A 27867-nucleotide genomic window follows, 5' to 3' on the forward strand; every position below is an offset into this window, starting at 1 on the left:
CATAAAATGCCAAGACTTACTAATCCTTAAATTTGCTATAGTTATATTCCATTTCCTTCTCATAATAATTCACTGTATGTACTTTCTTTGTTTTGCTCAAAATATAAGTGACTACTTTCTGATTTTAACAAACTAGAAGTTTACCCGTACGTTGCGGCGGTATTTAAAAAACAGTAATTAAGCGTAGGGGGTACTGTTTTGTCACATGAATGAATCTAGCTACGAATAATATAAATGACCCATATGATTGCTATAAGATAAAACAGTATGAGATATAACAATTATATTTGATCTTCATACACACAAACACAATAGTCAATGATAAAATTTGCTACATATAAAATTTTGCTCAATAAACAAATTATAAATTTAATGATCGAAGACTGACGGAGTTGTTTCGTGTATACCAACCATCAATGGTGATCAACTTATCTCCATCCGAGGTATCCAAAGGCAGCTATATAACTTTGCGATTTGCAATAAAATAACCACCAAGACCACCTGTTGCTCTTTGAAAATTAGCATAATAATAGGTACTAATATCACAATATGTAATTAAATGTAATATTTTACCAAAAATAAGATGAAGTCAATCATATAATGTATGTATACCAAAAATGCATGTTTACCGAAAATAAGGATATCAATTTTTTTTTTCCAAATTTAAGTCTTTATAAAAAAACTTAGGCTATCTCCAAGGGGGTGCCCTTGGATATCCTTTGTCGTTGAAACTTGTCCAAAACTAAGGATTTTTTGAAGGATGCCCTTACCTAAGTGCATGCCCTTACTTGTCCTTACCTAATATATTTTTGTTTTTTAATGGAGGTAAAAGGATATGTAAAGATGTTTGTATGATTGGAGATAAAATTATAAGATTTGAATGATTTATAAGGATTTATAAGGATTTGTAAGGATATGATATGGACGCCTAAGGGCGTCCTTAGCATTGGAGATAGCCTTATATCTATCCTATACTATCTAATTAAACAAACCACCCTTTTTTTCCCTTAAACTTTTTACATTTGAAAAAAAAAAACAAAAATACAATTATCCTTTATTCACTAATTTAAACATCTCCATCTAATATACCTATAATACTTTTAATAACTACAATATCACCTTTAACATCAATTACTTTTTACATTCACCACCATCACCGCCCCAATTATCGTCCCCACTACCGCCCCCACCACCTCACCACCACCACCTCCGCCATCACTACCCCCACCACCGCCGCGTTACACGGACTAGGGATGTGTACGGGTTGAAAACTGGCCCGACTCGACCCGAACCGTCAATACCCGTGACCCGAAAATGGTTGAAAAATGGAACCGAGACCCGGCCCGTTGACTCCACGGGCGGGTCGGTTCGGGCCCGGTTTCAACCGGTTCGGGCTCGGGTTTAACCGAGAAAAATCGAAAATTGATGGTTTGCTGCAATAATATGACTATTTTAATGGCCTCGAGGTTGCCCAACAATGGACTAATCGTTGTATATATCTTCATATATGTATTTGAAAGAAAACATTTTGTAAATTAAGACATCTAAACGGATGTCATGTTTTGTGCAAGTTGTTGTTTTGGGTTTTTGATTCGCAAGATGAATAAGAAGATAAAAGCTCCGCGATGTAAGTGATGAGAATTTAGCACTCTCTTTTCATGTATATTAGGTTTTTGTTGTAGGTTTTTCTCAAAGAAGTTGATGATATTTTGCTTTGAGATTGAAAATCAGATAAACCTTTTTGAGATATGTGTTAAAATTTTAAAGATAATGTTTACAGCTGTGGATGTGACCCAAAACTATATGATTGTTACACGTATTTAAGTTTAGTCACGATTTACTTTATTGTTTTCTGTTAATTTGCTTTCCATATATGTTATATTATAGAATAAAATAAATGTTTGTACATAAAAGTTTACGTTGTTTGTGTTTGACTTTTTTACTCTATCTTTACTTTCACATATCTCAAAATATAAGAACCCTCTTCTTACTTCAATCTAGATCGTCACATTCGTTTGTATATATCTCTCAACAACTACATTTCTATTCCAACTTTTATCTTATCCAACAACTTCAATCTAGCTCTTCAATAAAAAAATATATATGAAGATTAAGGAAAAACAATGTCTTTACTATCCATACTTACTCTCTCTCATAAGTTGAAACACCATCTCTATGGAAATGAAAGCTTATATATATACAGAATTGAGGCATGTTCATCCATGAGTCTTTTGCTCTTACTTTTATTTTTTAATATATATAAACTTACAACGAAAAGAAAGAAGAGGGTGAAGATAGGCTCAGGCACCATTTCTTGCAACTATTTCGGGTTCAGCCGGGTTTGACGGGTTTTGTCGGTTTTGAACCGACCCGACCCAAGAACCGAAAATCCATTAAAAGTTGAACCGAAACCCGAACCGTTATGCAGTCGGGCGGGGCGGGTCGGGTTCAGGCGGTTTTGAGTCGGGTCACGGGTTTTCGGGTCATTTGCTCATCCCTAACACAAACATAAGTTTAGTATACAAAATATTGTAGCACTAAAAGTATTAAATTAGTAACAAAAATATATGGTTACATATAAGATCCAAAGAGATCGAATAATTAATTTGCTATAGTAGAATATATATAAAAAATAAAATATTCACAAAGTATTAACAATAAATAAATGTGAGAAATAAATCTTACAAAAAATAAAAATGAAAAAACCTTACCTAACTATCAACCATGGTCCATGGTATTTCAAAGTCCGATCTGTTAACAATAACAATACAAAAAAAAGGATCACATATAAATACATATCGAGATGTCGTTCTAAAAACAAATACACATCGAGATATAGAACGATATAATGTTCCCTTCCGTAGCCACCCCCATTGAAGAACCTGCAAAAGAATGTGAGTAAAAAAGATAAAGTTGAATCATTCATATAGGTGGCGTTGATGCCTCTTATAGAGGTGGCGGTGGTGATTTAGATAAAGGTAATGATTGGCGGCGGGGCGGCTTAGATAAGGGTGTCGATTGGTGGTAGATTGTGGTGGTGGAGAAGGGGAATGGAGGTGTGTCGATGATGGTGAAGAAAAGGTGGGTGGGACGGGGTGGGTAAATGTGTGTTTTATTGATGATAGGTCTGTTTAAACGCAGTGTCTACGGGAGTAAAAATTGGTTGGGTTATTTTGAGTAGATGAGATAGGTAGGTTGCAAGAGATGTAGAATGTCCAAGGGCAATTTGAGGTTTTCAAAGACAGAGTTTCCTAAATTAAAAAAGGCTCTTTTGTGTTATTAGGTAGTATAGAAGGTGGCGTTGATGGCTCTTATAGAGGTGGTGGTGGTGGTTTAGATAAAGGTAATGATTGGCGGCGGGGCGGCTTAGATAAGGGTGTCGATTGGTGGTAGATTGTGGTGGTGGAGAGGGTGAATGGAGGTGTGTCGATGGTGGCGAAGAAGAGGTGGGTGGGACGGGGTGGGTAAATGTGTGTTTTATTGATGATAGGTCTGTTTAAACGCAGTGTCTACGGGAGTAAAAATTGGTTGGGTTATTTTGACTAGATGAGATAGGTAGGTTGCTAAGAGATATAGAATGTCCAAGGACAATTTTGGGTCTTTAAAGACATAATTTCCTAAATTAAAAAAAGGCCCTTTTATGTTATTAGGTAGTTTAGAAGGTGGCGTTGATGGCTCTTATAGAGGTGGCGGTGGTGGTTTAAATAAAGGTAATGATTGGCGGTGGAGCGGCTTAGATACAGGTGTCTATTGGTGGTAGATTGTGGTGGTGGAGAGGGGGAATGGAGGTGTGTCGATGGTGGCGAAGAAGAGGTGGGTGGGATGGGGTGGGTAAATGTGTGTTTTATTGATGATAGGTTTGTTTAAACGCAGTGTCTACGGGAGTAAAAATTGGTTGGGTTATTTTGACTAGATGAGATAGGTAGGTTGCTAAGAGATATAGAATGTCCAAGGACAATTTTGGGTCTTTAAAGACATAATTTCTTAAATTAAAAAAGGCCCTTTTGTGTTATTAGGTAATAGGTAGTATAGATATAGATTAAAATGAACCCAATATCGTTATTCTATCTACTATACAATATAATCTGAAGTATAAATTCTCGGTTGGACAGACTAGAGTAAAAGTTGCATATAATAGAAATGTTTGTTCATGCAGACCGCTAGACCTCTGCTAGCCATGGATAGGAATCATCATATCGCAGCAAAAGAAAATTGAGCTAGGGATCAATTCTTCAAGGCTCACGAAAAGCTAGATCCAGCACCAACGACTACACAAAAGGCTGGATCTTAAATCAGAGCACAACGTTGTTAACAGGTAACAAACAATTAATAGAGCGCACAAATAGGTGAAAATGTTTAAACAATTACGTAAATAAAAAATGTACGACTAGCGATCTACATCTAAACCATATATATATAAGGAAAAGTGAGTATGAGGTTGTTCCCCATCTAAACTTAGATGGGGAACCCCTCACATACAAATATTTTATTATTTGTTTGAATTTAAAACAAATACATGGCCCCCCATGATTTTCATGATTATAAAAACCAAATGTGAGGGGTTCCCCATCTAAGCTTAGATGGGGGATAACCCGATACTCACTTCCCCCATATATATATATATATATACAATCAAATGAGAACCAAATTAAATTGAGAACAAATAAGAACACTTAAAAACTACATTTTATCCCAAAATGGATGCACAAAACAAAAAACGTGATTTTTTCGATTTTGACGGATCAATGTGTTGTTCAACACTTAAATAATGATAATTAGTTATGCACTATGTCAGTTTTATAAACTTTTAATGCATCAAATTGATATTTTAAAATGTTCTTACCATTCTTATTTTAAAATTGTTCTTGGGACCAAATTTGGGGGTCCCCAGACGGTAGAGCTGACCCATCTCCGCGATACTATGAGAAATCAAATTGGCGCAAATGAGCCCCACCAACTCATTTTTAAGATTAACTCAAATTATTTTGGTCTCGAGGAAATACATCACAATAATATATATAATAGCCTCATCCCTCATATATAGAACTAAAAATCTAAATTCACCTACAGAAAAAATATAATAACTACATTAAACCTCACTTTTTTCTTTTCAAAACCCGTATTGTGTAAATTATGAATACATGAATAAAACAAAAATTAAATAAATTTTTCTACTTGGAATCCAACTTTGTAGGAAAATGGTCACCACTATAAGCAAAAAGACTGTCATTAGTATAAAGATGATCACTTCCCCTAGTGGTAAAATCTTCTGCTGAATTTGCTGCTGATTCGGCATTTGGATTAAAACCGTTGAGTTCCATAATGCCTTCAATCTCTTTCACAACATCACTCATTGTTGGTCTATGATCTCCGGTTTCTTCCACGCACCTCAATGATAAATCTACAAATCTTTCTAATCCTTTGAGTTGAGTGGTCAAACCGATGATTGGGTCAAGGACGTCATGCAGATTATATAGTTCTTTACTTTTGTCCATGGCTTGCTTCACTTTTTTCACAATGTACTTCCCTTTCTCGATTGGATTTCTTGCTGTTATTAGCTCTAATAGTACGACTCCAAAGCTGTAAACATCGCTCTTTTCAGTCAGCTGTTGTGTCATGTAGTACTCAGGGTCCATGTATCCCTGAATTAAATCATGCAGCTTTCAGCTTAAACCTTTTCACGAAAACGAATGCCTTAGGTATGGAATGGAAGTTAACAAGAGGTGACATCTTAGCCCCACTTATGTTCAAACGGAGTAGTATAGACAATTCAGGTTATAAGTTACCTCTAATGGGCCAAATTGGTAAACGTAAAGGTTATTTGAAATGAAATGAGTTGAATGGTTCAAATACGTTGAAAGAGTCGAAAGTCATAGCAAGTGTGGTCACAATGCATACATTTCAAAAGTTAGATTATCATTATAGTATGGTATAAGCATATAACTATTTAAACTGAATTGGTTACTATAAAATTGGTTACTAATTTATAGAATGCAGAAAAGTAGGAAAAATAATAATCGCATGTCAACCAGCCCGTTTATGACCACAACCCATTTAGAACAGTTAGCACCATTTACCACTTATGCAGACTACGAGAGTCTACAGTAAATAAAGAAATTACTGACCATAGTCCCTTTGACTTGAGTAGTAACATGAGTCCTGTTAGCATCACCCAGAGATTTGGATACGCCAAAATCAGCCACCTTTGCGACTAAGCGTTCATCTAATAAGATATTGTTTGTTTTCACATCTCTATGTATAATTGGAGGATCAGCAAGATCATGCAAATATTGCAACCCTTTCGCTGCTCCTAGTGCTATACGGAGTCTTCTCATCCAATCCAATCTGATTCCAGATCTCCCTACATGTATAAAAACCATACATCATCAGTTTTAAATTTCAAATGAGGGAATATGAACGATTCTTGAAATGTAAAATTACAAATTAAAACAAGTTACCTGATAGACTATCTTTGACTGTACCATTTACAATATACTCATAGACCAGCATTTGTTCACCTTGATCGAAACAGAAACCTACAAGACTCACAAGATTCTTGTGATGAACTCTTGAAAGAAGCTCGATCTCGGTTTTGAACTCAAGTCCACCTTGTGTTGATCCCAGCTTAGCCCTTTTGATGGCAATGATTTGCCCATTTAGTAAAATTCCTTTGTATACCTACACAAAATGAGCTCTTTCTTTTATTTTCTCTCAAAAATGATCAACTCTAATATTTTCTTTCATCTTTATGCATGTAGAGTAATATGCTGAGTTATGTTTTATCTTTAGTGGGTCAAATAGGTAAGCTGAAACAAAAATAGCTTAAAGCGTAGTCAAATGTGTCTATAGTAGGGCTACATGTACTTTTTGGTGCAGAAACCTCTTTAATCATTGTATAGAGATAGTAAGAATTTGATACTCATATTTGACACGTTATGGTTTATAATTTTAAAATTTTTTGGATTTTCTGCGTTAACCCAACCTGCCAACACGTGTTTCCTTGTGTACGGCAGAAGTCTTAACACATCTTCAAGTAGCCATGACACACCCATATCTATACACGCATACCATTAATGTAAACTTACCATTCCATATCCACCTGTTCCTATGTTGTTTGATTCCGAAAAATTGTTTGTGTATTTACTAAGCTCTCCAAAAGAGAAAGCTTTTGCTCCATTTAACTGAGGAACAGCACCGCTTCCATTGTTTACATCCCATAATGCTACAAGTTTTACACAAATACGATCAGAACCAAATCATATATGAGAGTGTAATCTGGAAGATTTAGTAAGGATCATGAAATATTATACCAAATGGGCTGCTCTCTTGGTATGCTCTTTCAGCTCGACCCTTTTGACGAAAAGCATATATTCCAGCAAGTATTAGTAATACCACAAGAACACAGCTGCCAACAGCTGCCCCAATGACAACTCCAGAGGATGACTTGTGTCCTAGTTCCGCTGTGAGATGACACCATAATATGGTTTATCAAATGACTAACTGTACATAACTGTAGAGTAGAGGTTGCAAAAATACGCGTGATAGATAGGTTTGGTAATAAATAAATTTTGTTCGAACAAGGTCAGGTAGGCCCGAAACACTTTTTCATCAAATTTTATTTACGTATATATACTTTTAGTAAAATTCTAGTTTATTTTTAAGTATGAAAGGTTTTCGTTGATGCTATTCTGTTTGTTTTATCTGCTAGAGCATAACATAACACGAATTAACTAATTAAAAAAATGGATTACCTAACGAGAAGTCATAGTTTTCACCGCTGAAAACGTAGGGCCCAAAGGCTGGGGGTGGTTTATAAGCTTGGCTACTAAATGAGAACGCAAGGCCAGAAATCCCGGTCCTATTGAACCCTTTTACTTCAATTGGGAAAATCTGTAACTTGATCACAAGGTATTCATTAAAAACCTTATGAGGATTACTGAGTGAAATTGACTCAACCGGGAGTTGAAATATCTGAAAAGAACTGATCAAAGAATCGCTTAGAGAATCATAAATTGTCGAATTTCCAATGTCAGAAAAGGATGGTGCTCTGAAGTTAAGGTTTCCGGTGTATGGAAATGAACATCTACAATTTGGACTTAGAACTCGAGGTGGAGTACAGAATTTCGTTCCACAGTTGTTGGGTAGAGTCGAGTATGGAGTAGTATTTCTGGGAAGGGAACAAAAGTTATTATCTACACGTGTCTCTGTACATATTGGATTGCCTAAAAGTCTGCAGAGAAAGATTAACCCCACGTATTTTAGTTGATAAACAAAATAGGTGATATAAAATCATACTATGTGAATGAATTGAAATATATTAAATATAATAAAATAATAACTGAAGTAAATTTGTTGAAACTAGAAAATGCCATATCTGATATAGGCTATGAAAAGAAAAGTAATATATTTGGCCACAAAAGTCGAACCTTGTATCTTTTTAACTTTTTTCTCTTCAGAAAAATGATGGTATTGGGGTATAATAGCAGAACTTACATTATTTCGATACTATCTTGGCTTCGTTGGGTGAAGTCAGTAATTTGATTATTCTGCAAATTGACTTGTTGTAGTTGGTTGCTTGGTGCAGTGCCAATATTCAAGGTTCCATTTAATGCATTGTTACGTAGATCACTGACAAAAGAAGAGTTTTCCGATCATCAGTTTTTTCTGCGGTTATAAACATAAGAATGTGCACCAAACACCGAAGGATTATATACTTACACATTTTGTAACTGAGGGATTCTGAAAAGGGAAGCAGGCAGCTGTCCTTCAAGGTTTGTACTATACATATTCCTGCACCAGATTATTAAGAATGATACATAATGAGCCATTGCGGTTTCGAAAGAAATATATTGAGATTGTAAGAGGGATTTACAGAGTGGTCAAAGACTCTAAAGTTGAAAACCATGAAGGAACAGATGAAGGGTCAAAAGTATTGTTGCTCAAATCTCTGAGAAAAAGTGAGAAATCATGCGTTAGTTTATTGAGTATGTAATGAAGATAACCTTTTAGGAACTCTATTACTTACAGATAATTGAGGACAATCAACCCCGATAGATTAGGCATGGGGCCGGTCAATCGATTGTTTGACAGGAACCTAGAGGCAATCTATTAGAAAATGTCCAAATACAAATAGGCCAAACAAATAAATGTTGAAGTTCTGAAACCTACATATCAGTAACACGAATGAGATCATTGATGCTTGGCGGCACACTACCAGTTAAGAAATTCCTATCAAGACGTCTGATATTAAACGAATAACTGGCATTAGTATATTAAGAAGCTTCACTTTGAGGTTTTCAGGAAAATCTTGAGGTGTGATCATCATAGGTACTCACACCACTTCCAGGGTTTTCACAAGGCCAAGTGTTGAAGGAATTGGGCCGATTAGCTGATTGTCTTCGAATAAACTGCTCAGAAAAGAAAGTTGAATAGTAAGTGGACTTCCTGCGAACATTTCTATTTTCATGAAAGATTGTTTCTGATATAAAGACATACATATGGATTAGAGACATGTTGGATCTAAAAAGCCTTTCTGGGATATTACCAGTGAGCATGTTTTTTCCAAAATGGCTGAAAGTTGTAAAATTGCAGACTAGAGTAAGCACAATACATATTGAATTGCATATACCAAGTGAACCCACATCGAAAAGAATGATATAAAACTAGACATACAAGTGCCCTGCATTAAGCAGCATATCAAGACCAGGAGTTCCTCCATTAGAAACTGGTATTCCTCCAGAGAGTCTATTATCAGCTAGATCCAACCAGTAAAGTTTTTCAATATTACCAATGGAGGGTGGAATGGGTCCAGTGAAAGCATTTGAATTTAGGGACCTACAAAATCAAGATTGTTGAATAATGATTAACATTAGCCACTGGGTAAGCATAAATAAAGATTTGAAGAACTGGGTAAGTTTGGTGAAAGGTCAATCTGGGTGGGTTGGGTTGACCCGGTAAACATTTTATCGAAAATTAAAGTCTTCAGAATTAAATATAATCTGTCAAATATGATAAGAACATTTATCAGATAATAATCCAGTAAGTTAATTTACAGCTAGCTTTCAATCTGTATCCTTTTAAACTAATTACTTTCATTTGACCCGTTTGATCTGCTAAAGATGAAAACACATTCATAAGTAATGGGACAAAACTATCATCTCTAAAAATGAGAATTCTATATATCTGTTGGAAGAAAGCAATCTTGTACTCACATTTGAATGAGGCTGTCAAGATTTCCAAGTGAGTTAGGGAGTGGACCGTTGAAACCACAATCGACCAGGATTCTGATGAACAAAATCAAACACAGATTATTCTAGTATCCCGAAAAAAACCTAGTTTAATAGAAGCTGGCGCCTATTAACTGTAATAACTACTCACAGGTCTGTTAACTTTTTCAAATTCTCAATTGCTGAAGTTAGAGACCCGGTCAAATCTTTATTGTAAGATAGATCTCTACATACAGAGTTAAAAAGAAGAACAGTAAAAATCTGATCATATAACACATACAGAAGCTACAACTTTTGTTAACAAATTGATCAAAAAACATACAGAATCTGCAATTCAGTTAACTGCGCGATGTCTCCAGTAAGCCGACCTTTCAAATTCATGCTTGCCAATTTACTGAAAACTCAAATAGAATGAGAAACAGCAACTTGTAACTTGTTTGTAGTTACACGAAGATGAACTCACATGGTGGTTACACGCCCGTTCGTGCACCTGATCCCTTCCCAGTCACTGCAAGGATCAGAGCTACCTTCCCAACTAGGTGGTGTGTTATCCCAGGCATCCTTAAGAGCTCGCATAGCCGTAACTACACGAGTCACAAAATTTGTCTTAGCAAATATACATAGCAAAACGCTTGAATCTCTATTAAAATGACACTGGTTCACAAACTTTTTTGAATCTACATAAAGATATATGTACCAGTTCACTTCTTGAACTTTTCACAAATATTTAGCTTCTTATATGATCCCGATTATTTAACAATACATATAAACGAACAAATTTCATTCTTGAAAACATTTTTTGTGCGTCTAACTAGAACCGACAGTCATGAAAGTGATATAATGAACTTACAATCATTATTTTGTGCAGTTGAAAACCAAACTTGTATAAATACTAATATGATAAGAAGTAAATGGCCTATTCTTTCACCCATTCTTAGTTATTTCCTAAACATGAAACTGGGAGAGAAAATGTGTGAAAATATACTAACAAGGAGTTATATTTAGATACTGAAGAGAAGAAAGTGTCTTCATGACAGGGGATTGTTTCAATGACACTTGAAAATTAAATGGGCAACTAGCTAGATTTGTTTCATTATTATAACTATTAATCTTAATCAGAAATGGTTGACTTTACAGAAAGTGGCTATTAACTTATTCTTTCTTTTGAACTTTGCATGTTATACGTAGCATAATTTTGTTTTACTAATTCTATTCCAGACAAACAGAAAGAGACAAAACTAATTTATAAAATGTGTATTCATTTAGGACCATCTCTAATGGGGTGTTCTTGTTTGCCCGTAGGTGCCCTTAATTGTCCATAGATATCCTTTGTCATTGAAGTACTAATGATTATGAGAATGATATAATCTTAACAGTTTATTTTAAAAACTCACATATGCAAGTTTCACCCAAAACCATAGTTTCTTTGAAAATGAACATATCTCGGTCAAGTAACCTAAAGCAAAGTAACAATAACATTTCGCAATGCAGCAGCGGTAACCGCCAGTGCCGTCTCCAAAAAATAAAAATTTCGGGACCTGACTCGAGAATAAAAAGGGCCTATAAAATAACGAGTTAATAACATAATATTACAACGATAAATGTATTCGGCGATAAATGTATTCGGCAATAAGAAATAAAGTTTGACAAACTCAGCAGTTACGGAGGCACTGACCCTTGACTCCGCAATACTGTGAGAAATCAAACTAGTGCAAATGAGCCTCTCCAACTCATTTTTAAGATTAATTCGAAGTGTGGTCTCAAGTAATTAAATCACAATAACATAAAGGAAAAAATACATAAAAAGGTAATCATTTTACTCAAAATTCCTAATAAGGGGAATCTATTTAATTTTCGTCTGTGAAAAGGATTCCATTTATGAAAAATTCTCAATAAAAGTAATATCGTTAGTTTTTAACGTCAGACCTCCGTTAAATGTCACATCAACATGACACATCATTTAAAAAAATGACATGAACATCTGACGATGTATGTATCATCATCATCACTATACCCTATACCAAAAAATTAATCTATGTTTACTATAGCCAGAGATCATGAGTTCGATCCATATGCCCAACAAAGCTGGAGGTCCTTTTCTACCTTTGGTAGAATCTGGCAGCCTCTCTACCCTTGGTAGGGGTAAGGCTGTCTACATCTCAACCTCCCTCATACACCATCGAAGACAGTATTTGGGACCCAAAACCCGTAGAAGACGGCATTGGGAGTTACTTTAGTTTACTTTACTAAAAGTCCATAACCATGAGCAGATAAATAAATATCACAATACATTTACATATTATCAACAAAGTAGAACCATCACTACAACCATCACTTGACTTAGTCAACGAAGAATACCCCAGTTTACATATTATCAAATCAGGCATACTAATCCTAACAACATACCGTCTTTTTTGGCCCCAAATCCCGAATACACGCCATCATCATCACCACTAGTTGGTGATGTCGGTGGTCCGTCGAGTGGCGATACAGGTTAGCGGGAAGCCTACTTCCGACCATTGTTTGCATATACGTAGGATCTGGCCATTTTTTGTATATGCTAACCATTCCGACAACCTTTGTTTCTGATCAATGTTTGGATATGCTATGATTTGAACTAGATCATGTATGTATTTTTTTTATTTAATGAAGATGATTGATATTAGTTGACGTGTAACAACAACAACAACCGTACCCAATCCCGGCTATCCAATCCCGGGGTACGAGGAGATGAGATGTAGACAGTCTTACCTCTACCCAAAAGTTAGAGAGATTATTTCCATAAGGACCTCCGACCAAGCAGATGTAAAGGATAACGTGTTTATACCTGTCTATCGAGAACATGATTATATACCTGCCAACAGGTCCGTCGGGTATGCTACCTTAAGAGTAGAGAAGGGTAGCAAAAACCTTAGCAAAGTATCTAAACTCTAAAAATCAACGAAGCAAAAAGTTGATGGGTAAGGAATATGGAATATGGATAATGTATGTGTATTTTCATTATCTGTACTTATATTATAATGCAAAAAGTTCATGTCTAAATTTTAAGTTTCAACATTTACATCTTAAAAATGCCTCTTTTATCAATTCTATATTACCAAACACCTTTACTCTCTTCTCAAATCTTAACCAATCATCTTTTTTCTCTCTCATTCATAAATCATTTATTTCTCTAATTCATTCAAAATCTTTTATCTCACAAACTGTACATCAATAAATTATAAAAATTATATGGGTGTTCTTAAAATTTCATGCTCTTTCATTAGAGATGTCATTCGATATACTTTTGACGAATTTTTAAATTCAATGGCGGAACCTGTACAGTTAAGACATTTGGCTATCACACTTTTTGACCTATCACCCCACCATCTCATCGCCGCAACGCGCGGATACTTACTCTCGTTCAGTAAAGCATAAGTTCTTTTAGAATACTCCCATCGTTCAACCAATTCTAACCCAATTTTTAACTAAAAATTAATTTCTCTCTTTCACATATCCAACTAAGATAACTTAAATTTTCACTCTCATCCACAACCCAACTTAAATTTTTATGTATATTAAAATGACTAGTGTTCAGACCCGTCTATTGAACGGGTAGTCTCAAAATATATAAATTCTATAATAATTGTGAAGCAAAAAGTGTACGACCAATATCACAACTAAATGAATACGAAAGCTAAAAAAGAAACATATGAAAATTAACTCCATATAAATATTGATTCCAGTTTACTTTTTTTTTTAACTTTAGTTAAATAAAAAGAGAAACAAAAAAGTGTATGACCAATATCACAACTTAATCAATACGAAAGCTAAAGAAGAAACATATGAAAATTAACTCCATATAAATACTGATTACAATTTACCTTTTTTTTTCAACTTTAGTTGAATAAAAAGAGAAACAAAAAGTGTATAATATATAATTTGAAAAGTACATACCAATTTATCAACAAATACCATCTCGAACGTTCTGATTTTTTTCGGGTTGTTCCACTCCGAAACAGTCCATACATGCACAACACGGAGTTGTAGATGATGGTTAGCATTTGTTGTCTTATAAGATTTTTTGTATTATAGGTCGACCATTTTTTATTAAATAAATATTAAAAATTAGAGGATTAATAAGGAGGGAGTATGTTAGACCTTCCGCTAAAGAAGGGGGATCAACGTGGACCCAGTTAAGACAACGTATGTTAGACCTTTCGCTGTCGAATCACGACACGAAATTTTCAGCGAAATTCACTTTTAAAAAAAATATATATATGTTCATCCTATAAGAAACTTTGAGTAAGGATGTTACTTTTTCATGGATTTTTCCTTAACATAAAATACCCTCATAGGCTCATAACACTAAAATCACCTACATAAAAAAAATATAATAGCTACATATAACCTCACACCTTTCTTTTCAAAACTCGGATTGTGTAAATTACATATACATAAATCAAAGAAAAATAAAATAAATTTTACAATATATAACTAATTCCAGGTTCTTGGTTGTGCAAATATTTTTTTTACTTTGGATCCAACTTTGTAGGAAAATGGTCACCACTATAAGCAAAAAGACTGTCATTAGTATAAGGATGCTCACTTCCCCTAGTTGTAAAATCTCCTGCTGAATTTGCTGCTGATTCGGCATTTGGATTAAGACCGTTCAGTTCCATAATGCCTTCAATCTCTTTCACAACATCACTCATTGTTGGTCTCTGATCTCCGGTTTCTTCCACACACTTCAATGATAAATCTACAAATCTTTCCAATCCTTTGAGTTGAGTGGTCAAACCGATGATTGGATCAAGGACGTCGTGCAGATTATATAGTTCTTTACTTTTGTCCATGGTTTGCTTCACTTCTCTCACAATGTACTTCCCTTTCTCGATTGGATTTCTTGCTGTTATTAGCTCTAATAGTACGACTCCAAAGCTGTAAACGTCGCTCTTTTCAGTCAACTGTTGTGTCATGTAGTACTCAGGGTCCATGTATCCCTGCATTATATCATGCAGCCTTCTGTTTCAGGTTAAATTTTTCACGAAAACGAAAGCATTATGTTTGGATTGGAAGTTAGCATAAGGTGGCTAGCAATTTTGGCCCACTTATGTGCAAATGGAGTAAACAATTCAAATTATAAGTTGACTCTAATGGGTCAAATTGGTAAATGGTAAAAGTTATCTGATATGAAATGGGTTGAATGATTCAAATACGTTGAAAGAGTCAAAAGCCATACAAAGTGTGGTTACAATAGTAAATTGTTTCTTTTAAAAAGTTAGATTAGTATCATAGAACGAATGTATGATATAACTATCAATACTTAATACATTTGAATGCACCTATTTGTAAAAAATCAGAAAAGTAGGCAAAATAATAATCGCATGTCAACCAGCCCGTATTGACCGCAACCCATTTAGAACACTTACCACCATTTACCACCTCTGCAGACTACTAAAGTAAAAAAAAATAAAAAAATTACTGACCATTGTCCCTTTGACTTGAGTAGTAACATGAGTCCTATTAGCATCACCCAGGGATTTGGATAGGCCGAAATCAGCTACCTTTGCAACTAAGCGTTCATCTAATAAGATATTGTTTGTTTTCACATCTCTATGTATAATTGGAGGATCAGCAAGATCATGCAAATACTGCAACCCTTTCGCTGCTCCTAGTGCTATACGGAGTCTTCTCATCCAATCCAATCTGATTCCAGATCTCCCTACATTTATAAAAACCATCCATCATCAATTTTTAAAGTTCAGATGATGGGGTATCAACGATTCTCGAAATCAAAAAAAAAAAAAAAAAAAAAAAAAGGAAAAGAGGTTACCTGATAGACTATCTTTGACTGTACCATTCACAATATACTCATAGACCAACATTTGTTCACCTTGATCGAAACAGAAACCTACAAGACTCACAAGATTCCTGTGATGAACTCTTGAAAGAAGCTCGATCTCGGTTTTGAACTCAAGTCCACCCTGTGTTGATCCCTGCTTAGCCCTTTTGATGGCAATGAGCTGCCCATTTGGTAAACTTCCTTTGTATACCTACACAAAATGAACTCTTTCTTTCATCTTCTCTTATAAATATAATCAAGTCTAATATTTTCTTTCATCTTTATACATGTAGAGTTATTAATTTTGGCCCATCTTTAGAGGGTCAAATGGGTAAAGTAAAGAATTCAAATGAGTCTAAAGTAGGACTACATGTACTTTTGATGCATAAACCTCTTAAATACTTGTATTGAGATGGTAAAAATTAGATAGTCAATATTTGCCACGGTATTGTTTATAATTTGTAAAAATGATTTGGATTTTTCATGTTAGCGCAACCTGCCAACACGCGTTTCATTGCGTCCCGCAGAATTCTTAAGGCAACTACAAATAGCTACCAAATCCACTTGACATGCCCAAATATATACACGTTATAAGGTTAATCAGTTAATGTGAACTTACCATTCCATATCCACCAGTTCCTATGTTGTTTGATTCCGAAAAGTTGTTTGTGTATTTGCTAAGCTCTTCATAAGAGAAAGCTTTTGCTCCTTTTAACTGAGGAACAGCACCACTTCCATTGTTGACATCCCATAATGCTACAAATATTACACAAATACGATCAGAACCCAATCATATATGCAAGTGTAATTTGAAAATTTTAGTAAAACGATCATGAAATATCATACCAAATGGGCTGCTCTCTTGGTTTGCTCTTTCAGCTCGTCCCTTTTGACGGAAAGCATACATTCCAGCAAGTATTAGTAATACCACAAGGACGCAACCACCAACAACCGCCCCAACAATAGCTCCAGTATTGGATGACTTGTGTCCTGCACCTGATCCCCCTGTTAGATGACACCATAGTGTGGTTTAATGAATGAGTAACTTTACATAACTGTAGAGTAGAGGTTGTAAAATACGCAGGATGGATGGGTTGGGTAATGTATAAGTTCTGTTCAAACAAGGTCAGGTTGGCCCGAAACACTCTTTTCAATAAATATTATATACGTATATTTATTTTCAGTAGTATTCTAGTTTTTTATTTTATTAAAATGATTTTGACTCAATGACAGGTTTCCATTCATACTATTTTGTTCGTTTTATCTGCTAGAGACATAACATAACGCGAGTTAAGTAATGAAAAAAATGAATTACCTAATAAGAAGTCATAGTTTTCACCAATGAAAAAGTAGGTCCCAAAGGCTGGGGGTGGTTTATAAGTTTGGTTACTAAGTGAGAACCCAAGGCCAAGAATACCAGTCCTGTTAAACCTTTCTTCTCCAGATGGGAAAATCTGTAACTTGATCACAAGGTAATCATCCACATTCTTGAAAGGATTACTGACTGAAATCGAGTCAACCGGGAGTTGAGACAAACTAAAAGAACGGATCATAGAATTGCGGAGAGAATCATAAATTGTCGAATTTCCAAGGTCAGAAAAGGAAGGAGCTCTGAAGAAAAGGTTTCCGGTGTATGGAAATGAACATCTACAATTTGGACTTGAAACTTGAGGTGAACTACAGGATGTAGGTACACAGTTGTTTGGTGGAGTCAAGTATGAATTATTAGTATTTGTAGGAAGGGAACAAAAGCTATCTGTTACACCTGACTCTGTACAAATAGGATTGCCTACAAGTCTGCAAAGAAAGTTTGACCCGATCTAGTTTAGTTGAATAATAAAATAGACGATATGGAATCATGCTTTGTAACTGGCATTCGATTAAAATAACACAACTTTGAATCATGCTTTGTAACTGGCATTCGATTAAAATAACACAACTTACATTATTTCGATACCATTTGTTTGGCTTCGTTGAGTAAAGTCAGCAATTTGATTATTCTGCAAATTGACCTGTTGTAGTTGGTTGCTTGGTGTAGTGCCGATATTCAAGGTTCCGTTCAATGCATTGTTACTTATATCACTGACAAAAGGAAAGTTTTCCAATTTATCAGTTATTCTGCAGTTATAAACATAATAACTTGTACCAAACACCAATGAATTATCTACTTACACATTCTGTAATTGAGGGATGCTGAAAAGGGCAGCAGGTAGCTGTCCTTCAAGGCTTGTACTAGACATCTTCCTGCCAGATAATAAAAATGATACGTAATTAGCCATTGCAGTTTTGAAGTAGATATATTGAGATGGTAAGAGGGATTTACAGAGTGGTCAAAGACTGTAAAGTTGAAAACCATGAAGGAACAGGTGAAGGGTCAAAAGTATTGTTGCTCAAATCTCTGAAATGACATTAAGAAATCCTGTATTAGTTTCTTGAGTATGTAATGAAGAAAACTCTTTGAAACTTTATTACTTACAGATAATTGAGAACACTCAGGCCTGATAAATTAGGCACACGGCCGGTCAATTGATTGTTTGACAGGAACCTATAAGCAATTTATTAGAAAATGCCACAATAACATGGAATGAACCAAACAAAAAGACATTTAAGTTCTGAAACCTACATTTCGAAAACACCCGTGAGGTTATTGATACTTGGTGGCACATTCCCCGTTAAGGAGTTCCTATCAAGACGTCTGTTATTAAACGAAAAAATGGCATTAGTATATAAATTAGTTGCACTATGACGTTTTTGAAAAATCTTGAGGTGTAATCATCATAGGTACTCACACCACTTCCAGCGATTTCACAAGGCCAAGTGTTGAAGGAATGGGACCGCTTAGCTGATTGTTTTCGAATAAACTGCTCAGAAAAGAAAGTTGAATAGTTAGTGGACTTCCTGCGATCATTTCTATTTTCAGCGGAATTTGTTCTGATATGAAAACATACAGATGAATTAGAGTCATGTTGGAGTTAAAGAGTCTTTCCGGGATACTACCAGTGAGCATGTTCCTTCCAAAATGGCTGAAAGGAGTAAAATTGCAAACTAAAGTAAGCACAAAATCCAAATTCTAGTTGCATATACCAAGTGAACCCATATTGGAAAGAATGATATAAATGTAGATATACAAGTGTTTTGCATGAAGCAGCATATCAAGACCAGGAGTGCTTCCACTAGAAACTGGTATACTTCCAGAGAGCCTATTATCAGCTAGATCCAACCAGTAAAGATTTTCAAGATTACCAATGGAGCGTGGAATGGGTCCGGTGAAACCATTTGAATTTAGGGACCTACAAAGTTAAGATTGTTGAATAATGATCTTAGCCACTCGGTTTGTAAGCATACATAAAGATTTAAAACATTGGGCAAGTTTGGTGACAGGGCAAGCCGGGTGGGTCGGGTTGACCTGGATAACATTTTATCCAAAAATAATGTCAATCAGAATGAAACATAATCCATTAAATACGATTAGAACATTTTTTAGACAATAATCCAATTTTGTTAAATAAAATGATTCACAATGTTTTATAGTAAATTAAATTACAGCTTTGAATCTGCATCCTTTTAAACTAATTTATTTTCATTTGACCCGTTTGACCTGCTAAAGATGAAATGCACCCCTATCGACACATTCATAAAAAATGGGTCAAATTTACCATCTCTAAAAATGGGAATTTTATATATCAGTTGGAAGATAGTAATCTTGTACTCACATGTAGATGAGGCTGTCAAGACTTCCAAGTGAGTCCGGGAGTGGACCACTGAAACCACAACTGACCAGGATCCTGATGAACAATATCAAACACAAATTATTCTAGCATCCCGAAAAAATGTAGCGTAACGGAAGTCAAGGCCTATTAACTGTAAAAACTACTCACAGGTTTGTTAACTTTTTCAAGTTCCCAATTGCTGGAGTTAGAGACCCAGTCAAACCTTTATTGTAAGATAGATCTCTACACACACAAAAAGTCAAAAACAAAACAATAAAAATCTGATCACAAACAGAATCAAACATTTTTTGTTAACTAAATGATCAAAAAACATACAGAATCTGCAATTCAGTTAACTGTGCGATGTCTCCACCAAGGCCCCCGTTCAAATTCATGCTTGCCAAAGTACTGGAAATCAAAATAGAATGAGCAAAAACAACTTGTAACTTGTTTGTAGTAACACGAAAATGAATATTTACGGAAGATGAACTCACATGGAGGTAACACGCCCATTCGTGCACCTGATACCTTCCCAACCATTACATGGATCAGAGCTACCTTCCCAACTAGGTGGTGTGTTATCCCATTCATCCTTAAGAGCTCGCATATACGTAACTACATAAATCAAACAAGTTTTCTCTTAGCCCATATACTTAGCAAAACGCTTAAAAACGACAACTATTTAACTAGCTAGTATAAATATATATGTATCAGTTCAATTCTTGAACTTTGTCACAAATATATAGCTGCTTATATGATCAAAATTCTTTTAACGACACATAAACACAAACAAATTTTGTTCTTGCAAACATCTTTCACGTGTAAAATAAGTACCGAAAGTCATGAAAGTTATAGAATTAACTTACAATCACTATTCTGTGCAGTTGAAAACCGAACTTGTATGAAGAACATTATGATAAGAAGCAAATGGCCTATTCTTTCAACCATTTTTGATTATTTTTTAAACATGAAAGTTGGAGAGAAAATGTGTGAAAATGTATCAAGAAGAAGTTATATTAAGATATTGGATAGAAGAAAGTGTCTTCATGACAGCAGGATTGTTTCATTGACTTGAAGATCAAATGGGCAACCAGCTTGATTTGTTTAATATTTTCTATTAATCAAATATGATTAAATTTTAAGAAAGTGGCTTGCTTATTCTTTCTTTGAATTTTAAGTGTTATACGTATCATAACTTTGTTTTACTAATTTTCTTCCAGACAAACATAAAGGGACAAAACTAACTTAGAAAATGCATATTCATTTAAAGTAATGATTATTATGATAAAATTTTAACTAATTATTATATATATAATGTAATGAAATACGTACTAATGATTATGATAATGATATAATGTTAACAGTTTATAATCATGTTCTTTTAAATTCAGATATGCAAGTTTCATCCAAAACCATAGTTTCCTTGTAAATGAAGATGTTTGATAATTAAAGAGATAAAAACAAGAAATTTAATAATCTACTTTTTGAAAAGGATTTTATTGGAAACTTTCCTTAGCCACGTGAAAATTTGTTAATATATAAAAATAAATAATAAATAATAAAATATCTATAAGAATACCTTATAAAACAAACTCAACCCCCCTCCTTACTTAATTAAGACTTTGAAATACCTGAATTACCCCACATATTCAACACTATTTTAATTCATCCATTAAATGTATCCAAAATAACCCTAACCATTTCAACCCACACAAATTTACAGTCAACCCTAATTTAATTAACTATCTACATCTATATTATATTATACAACAAATCTCATTTGTTAAATTTTAAGTTTTAATATTTCACAATTTATCAAAACCACGTTACATCAATAATTTACACTACTTGTCGCCAGCACCACCACTCGCCGCCACCAACACTGTCATCGCCGTTACATCGCCATCACCACTGTCACCTCCACCACCACCGCTACCACCACACGCCACCACTACCTGTTACCGTCATCACCGTCGCATCACGCGGATATCCTTCTGGTATATAACAATTGAATTCATACATATACAATTAAAAGAAATGTTAAACGCAACCTTAAGGCTGCATTTAATGTGCATAAAAAATTTGTACATTTGATATAAAAAGTCAAGCCCTGAATTTCATAGTACATGTACAACTAATTAATGCAACTTAGCTTGCAGTCATAAGGATCGCGTTTAACAAAACCTTACAATTAATTAAATTTAGTTAGAAAAGATCATAAAAGAAATGGCATTGACAAAATAAAAGATTAATATTTTTAATTTAATTGATAATGTTAAAATGATAGTAGTGTATAAAGTAAAAATATAATAAATTATATATTAACATTTCAAAAAATAAAGCGTGGTTTTTTTATATTTTTTTAAATGTCAACTGTGGATATGTTACATTCCCGCTAGGAAAAAAACAAAAAAAAAACAAAAAAAAACTGTGATATATTTACAACTTTAGCGTTGATGTCTCATCTATAAATTAAGCATAAAAACAACGAATACTAAAACTGAACTAAAACTCTAAAAGTGACGCATGTAGCCCTTTGGTAGCGTTCCCTTTTTAACCTATGTGTTGATCGTGTGATAGAAGCATATTGACATTTAGATGCACATCCTTTTTATAGATTCTGCTTTCGTATTTCTCTTCTTTTTCTATCTTATTATCATTATCTTTTTCTTGGATAATGTCAATGCGACATCGTGCATGAAAGTTGTTTAGTTTTACAGGTTTCACGACAACTATATATATGTATATATATATATATATTATCATAAACTCGTCTTGGAAAATGATTTTGTGGTGAAATCTTTTATTTAAATAAGACATGATTTCATCTAACATTTGATAGTATAATTACTTTTCTTTGCACTATTATATGACATCTAGTTAGGTAATTTCGTTAAAGTGAAATAGCTCAAATTCTTTAAATAGTAGGAACATTCTTTTCTATTACTTTATCTATCAACACAAGATACAAACAATATTACTTTTGAATATGGTTTGTTGGGCTTTTTCAAAAAATCTTCATTTAAGAGGTCGTTCCAAAATATTGATTAAGTAAAAAATTAAAACACACGCCATGTTTGTACTAGTCTTGTTTACACACATCAACTTGATATTTATTTTTTTTACCAGAAATATTAATTAATTAAATAAATTCGTTGATTGGTTAATTTGCATGATCTTGATTATGTTTGTTCGGCTTTGACCAAAATTAATAAAACAATTTCAAATCAAATATTGGAACAGACCAACTATTCTTCCGTCCATTTTTGTTTTCTTGCTTATTATATTTAGAGTTAATTGCATGATTCGTCCATGTGATTTGTCCGTTATTGTATATTACATCCCTGTTCAAAATTTTTAGTTAAATACGTCCAAACTACTCAAATTTGTTACATGTTACATCCTTGTGGCTGATGGAGTTAATTTTCATCTGTTTAATTGTGTCGCATGCCCCGCATGTGAGGACTAATCTGTATTTTCCTCCCACATGTAGCTTCCAGTTTTTATACTTTCACGTATTTCTTCCATTTCTTCTTTGTATTGATAGTAACAAAACACATATATACTGAATATATCAACCAATGAATTTACATATCATCATATAAAAACTTCTTAAATCTCATCTCATCTCATCATTCATTCATTCTTTACTTTTTTTTTTTTTATCTTCGTCTTCATCTATTTTCTTCTTATCCTTTTTCTTTTTTCTCATTCTTGAAACTAGGAAAATAAAAGGAACAATTTCCAGATTTTTGGTCAAATACATATTCATAAAATCAAACCAAAAAATGTTTTAAAGAAATAAAATATTAAATCATCCCAAAGATCCAACAGATTTTTATAAATATATTTCCGCCCCTCCACAAGTCAGTTTTCATATTTTCAATTTATTATTTTTATACTTTTATTATGAGAGCAAGTATCCGCATGTTGCGGCGGTGAGATGGTGGGGTTGATAGGTCATAGAGTGTGATAGTCAAATACCTTACCCGTACGGGCTCCGTCCTTGGATTTAAAAATTCGTCGAAAGTATATCGAATGACATCTCTAATGAAAGAGCATGAAATTTTAAGAACACTCATATAATTTTTATAATTTATCGATGTACGGTTTTTGAGATAAAAGATTTTGAATAAATTAAAAGAATAAATGATTTATGGGGGAGAGAAAAAAAAAAGAAAATTGATTGATCCTCCTAAAAGTTAGCCTAAAATTCTCTTAAAAGCTTAAAAATGTAACAAGTGAAATCTACTTAATCTCTTTCCTAATCCCCCCCCCCCCCTTGATTTTCAACATGTCGTCATCTAATGAATTAGGATGATTTTTAGGCTAATGAATAAGGAGGATTAATCATCTCCCGAAAAAAAATGACTGGTTGAAATTTTGAGGAGAGAGAAAAGGTGTTAGGTAAATATAGAATTGATATATGGGTATTTTTGGAAAGTAAATATTGAAACTTAAAATGTGGACATGGGAGATTTACTTTATAATATATAGAAACGAATTGCATATTTGGTCCCTGTGTTTTCACACATTTTGTAAGTTTGATACAAAAATGTGAAAAGTCGCGAAACATATCCCTGTCATATCACACCTGTTGTAATTTAGGTCCAAAAGTAACGTGCCGTTAGAATTCAACCGTTAATGCCCCCATGTGCTTGTCACATGGGGGGTAGTTTCATCCATTTATTGTTCATAGGACCATTTCTGCAAATAATAATAATAATAAATAATGATAAAAATTATATATATTTATATATAGGTATCTTTTTCATTTAATGTATATATGTATATATCTATTGCCATCGAGGTTCGAAATAGCCCACTCCCCATCATTTAATTTTCTAGGTGGTGGTTCAGAGGTGGTAGTAGGTGACTAGACGGCGGCAGGCAACAAATCAGGGTTTTTATTTAGGGTTTCGGTTTGCACATCCCCCAGATCGATTGATTGAGCATTTGTTTCTGATATTGAATCATCCCCACCCTTAATTGCCCCCTCCCCATCCTTATTCTGATCGGAATTTGTCCCATAAGTGGCCAAAAATGGTGGTTATTGCTCAGCAGCGGCGACATCTTTAAAATTGGGGTTTTCAATTAGGGTTTTGTTATTAAGAACCCTAAATTCAATTGACCTAGCACCAGATTTCGATCCAGAAGCCCTCCCATCTCCGATTAAAGCCTCCCCTATCTTCAGTATTACATGGACGGCCGGAATAGGTGGTGGCTGGGTGGTAACAGGCGATGGATGTGCAAATCTGGGAGGCGGCATAGATGCTGAATCGAATTGATCAGAAAACAAGGTTGTTTGGATTGAATCAATAGGCTTCAAGAGTGTGGATGAAGATCTAAGATTGTAAATTGATTAAACATATTTATTATTGACTTCAAAATCTTGTACATATGTTTGATCTTTATTTCTCAATTTTTCCAAGATTTCTTCATCATTTTTTTTTCTTTTTTCTTTTCTTTTTTTGTGATTGAGACATGATATGATACATGGATTTGCAGAGAATTGAAAAAAGAACAAGATGGTGTGAAAAACAAGATCAAATCCCGGCCAAAAATGGCTGGATTTAGCTTAAAATGGCCGGTGGCTGAAAAACAGAGAAAATCATACTTTTTGTAGAAATGGTCCTATGAGCAATAAATGGACGAAACTACCCCCCATGTGACAAGCACATGGGGGCATTAACGGCTGAATTCTAACTGCACGTTACTTTTGGACCAAAATTGCAACAGGTGTGATATGACAGGGATACGTTTCTCGACTTTTTACATTTTTGTATTAAACTTGCAAAAAGTGTAATAACACAGGGACCAAAAATGCAATTCGTTCTAATATATACTATAGATAATTATTATTTCATTATATAAAATATTATTACATTTTAGATATAGATTCCAACTACTTTCATTCTCTTGAATTTTGGATGCAAATAAGTTTTCCTTTGAGATCTTTTCACTTATGATTTTTAAAGGCTAGAAAAACTCTTATGAAAAACAGGTAATATCATTAAAAAAATCTATATTTTTATGGGTTTATTTCGCTACATAAAAGATCTACAGCATTATACTTTATTAATTTGTATCATCATAAACTAATTAAGTATAATATTCCAATTTCAGTAAAAATGAACTTTCATCAATGATGAGTTGGTGTAGCGATTTAGAGTTCCCTTGGTGACTTAATTATATGTATCAGGTTCGAATCTCCATTCCACAAAATTTGAGATATATGTAGTCTTTCTATAAGGGCTTGACTTGGGTATACTCAGGTTCAAATCTGAGAGGACATAGTTTACCCCTATTAATCGTCGTGCCTTCAGGCGGATTAGTAGGATATTTAAAATAGGTATTTCTACTTCAAGGGAGTTCTCTAGCGCAGACCCGGTTAAGACAACGTATGCTAGACCTCTCGCTGTCGAATCGCGACACGAAGTTTTAAGCGAAATTTACCTTTAAAAAAAAAGTTAACAATTATGAAGGGCTTAATATGTTTTTCCAGAAGTTCTTCATTCAAATTCCTGAAGATAATTGGAATTTTTTGTTTTTTAATTTAGTTTCGATTCAAACGTACTGGAGACAATTTTAATCAGCATTTGCTAGACCTCTAACCCCCTCCTCATGAAAATACATTGAGATGAGAAACCTAAGATTCGAACCTGAGATCTTGAGAAAAACTTACTTGTCGGAGCCCATACAATGAATTTAGAAGATACGTGCACCTAAGTGGAGTTCCAATTTATTTCTTCGGAGCCGTTTCTTTTCCCGTCCCCCCGCCCCGGCATAGCGGAAACATTTAAGAAAATACCTTATAAAGTTGTTAAACCGCCATACACCCGATGTCCATTGTTTATCCAATATTTATCGTAAAAGATGGTGACTCCTTAGCGATCGGTCGATAGTCTTCATGAATTATAAATGATGTAAATTACAGATAATGGGACTGTATTTGGACTGACTTGTATGTTTGGTGCCTTTAAACTTGTCTTATATGCCGTCCTTTTCTTTAGAAATTTTACTCCATATATATGTTAGTTAATTTAACCAGAAATCTATATATGTTATGTGAAGAGGGAATATAAGGCTGTTCGGCACCAAAACTTAGGTGTGGAACCCCTCACATATTAATATTTTATTATTTCTTGCTTAATAAATAAATGCATGGGCCCCTATGATTTTTATGGATTAAAAAAACAATATGTGAGTATTCCACGCCTAAGCTTAGATATCCGACAGCCTTATATTCCCATCCTCATATGTTATTTAACTTAAAAAATTTTAGAATGCCATAGCTTCTAGAGATGCCCAGCATCAAGGACACACATACCGTGTGAAAATGAACCGGATATTTATTTTTTATTTTTATAATAATAAATTTGGATCACTAACAGACTATTGACCCATCCAACCATCTCCTCATCACTGGCCTAACATGGAAAAACCATATTATTTTGTTGGGATAAAGGCATGGGAGTGTAACCAACTATGACCAAAAGGTTATGTAATGTACCAATCTACTCGACTTACTATCTAGTGTAACCAACTTTGTTTTTTGGGTTATGTAATGTAAGCAACCGACTAAGAAACAAGTTGCATGTTACCAATTTCATTTTTATTCATTTTGTATTAAAAAAATTGCCATATAAATATAAATGCTCGATATAATCATCAGAAAATTACTTTTAGTTCCAAAGGCTTTAATGAAGTAGCATATATAGTCAAAGTACCTACAATTACTAAAGTGAAGAAACATTTTTTTTAAAAATGAACATTCATAGTTGGCTAGTTGTCGAAGGAACTGAAACTGGACAGTCATCGAAAAAGGTAAACATTTAACAGGAACTTTCGAACGAGTAAGGAGATGCAAAGTCACTATCGAAATTATACCAAACCCCATTAATCCTTCTCAACGAAACCCAATGTCTACCCTTCCAAATTCCAGCGTACCTTTTCACAGGAACATTTAACACGATTTTAATTTTTCCGGTAAACCACCATTTTTTCCGGCGAGTGTTAAGTTCTGCGGGATCAATTTTTGAGTCGACTGATGGTAGTTTCAAGTCTTAATTTGAAGAAACAACAAAGTTATCACGATTTTAATTTT

The 27867-nt window shown here is 34.2% G+C and overlaps 2 protein-coding genes across 2 annotated transcripts; both read right to left on the minus strand.

Annotated features, from left to right (window-relative positions):
* Nucleotides 1-5038: 5038 nt before the first annotated feature.
* Nucleotides 5039-11158, minus strand: LOC122593197 (leucine-rich repeat receptor protein kinase HPCA1-like). Its single transcript, XM_043765570.1, has 19 exons — nucleotides 11077-11158; nucleotides 10690-10810; nucleotides 10549-10620; nucleotides 10378-10452; nucleotides 10212-10283; nucleotides 9673-9834; nucleotides 9496-9570; nucleotides 9336-9407; nucleotides 9169-9240; nucleotides 9026-9094; nucleotides 8873-8947; nucleotides 8719-8790; nucleotides 8494-8628; nucleotides 7752-8230; nucleotides 7311-7460; nucleotides 7086-7222; nucleotides 6459-6678; nucleotides 6126-6361; nucleotides 5039-5642 (listed from the first exon to the last, which is right to left on the minus strand). The coding sequence occupies exons 1-19, from the start codon at nucleotides 11156-11158 to the stop codon at nucleotides 5172-5174; spliced, it is 2847 nt and encodes a 948-aa protein (XP_043621505.1). The 3' UTR covers nucleotides 5039-5171.
* A 3439-nt stretch (nucleotides 11159-14597) lies between these two features.
* LOC122593198 (leucine-rich repeat receptor protein kinase HPCA1-like) lies at nucleotides 14598-20721 on the minus strand. Its single transcript, XM_043765571.1, has 19 exons — nucleotides 20627-20721; nucleotides 20255-20375; nucleotides 20097-20168; nucleotides 19929-20003; nucleotides 19764-19835; nucleotides 19179-19340; nucleotides 18999-19073; nucleotides 18840-18911; nucleotides 18674-18745; nucleotides 18527-18595; nucleotides 18374-18448; nucleotides 18223-18294; nucleotides 17995-18132; nucleotides 17366-17847; nucleotides 16897-17055; nucleotides 16670-16806; nucleotides 16042-16261; nucleotides 15695-15930; nucleotides 14598-15208 (listed from the first exon to the last, which is right to left on the minus strand). Exons 1-19 carry the CDS (start codon nucleotides 20706-20708, stop codon nucleotides 14738-14740), a joined length of 2862 nt encoding a protein of 953 aa, XP_043621506.1. The 5' UTR covers nucleotides 20709-20721; the 3' UTR covers nucleotides 14598-14737.
* Nucleotides 20722-27867: the final 7146 nt, after the last annotated feature.

The sequence above is a fragment of the Erigeron canadensis genome, chromosome 3 (assembly GCF_010389155.1).
Source record: "Erigeron canadensis isolate Cc75 chromosome 3, C_canadensis_v1, whole genome shotgun sequence".
In the NCBI taxonomy this organism is placed as follows: Eukaryota; Viridiplantae; Streptophyta; class Magnoliopsida; order Asterales; family Asteraceae; genus Erigeron; species Erigeron canadensis.

Excerpts from the sequence above, each read along its gene's own strand:
- LOC122593197 (XM_043765570.1), bottom strand. The coding sequence starts at position 11,158 with ATGGGTGAAAGAATAGGCCATTTACTTCTTATCATATTAGTATTTATA. Across the intron at positions 9,571-9,672 it reads CTGCTTAATGCAGGGCACTT|CCATTTTGGAAAAAACATGC; the intron begins GTATGTCTAGTT and ends TACAACTTTCAG. Across the intron at positions 9,241-9,335 it reads GTGAAAACCCTGGAAGTGGT|ACGTCTTGATAGGAATTTCT; the intron begins GTGAGTACCTAT and ends GTTTAATATCAG.
- LOC122593198 (XM_043765571.1), bottom strand. The coding sequence starts at position 20,708 with ATGGTTGAAAGAATAGGCCATTTGCTTCTTATCATAATGTTCTTCATA. Across the intron at positions 18,596-18,673 it reads CTCACGGGTGTTTTCGAAAT|GTTCCTGTCAAACAATCAAT; the intron begins GTAGGTTTCAGA and ends AATTGCTTATAG. Across the intron at positions 17,848-17,994 it reads ACAAATGGTATCGAAATAAT|ACTTGTAGGCAATCCTATTT; the intron begins GTAAGTTGTGTT and ends CTTTCTTTGCAG.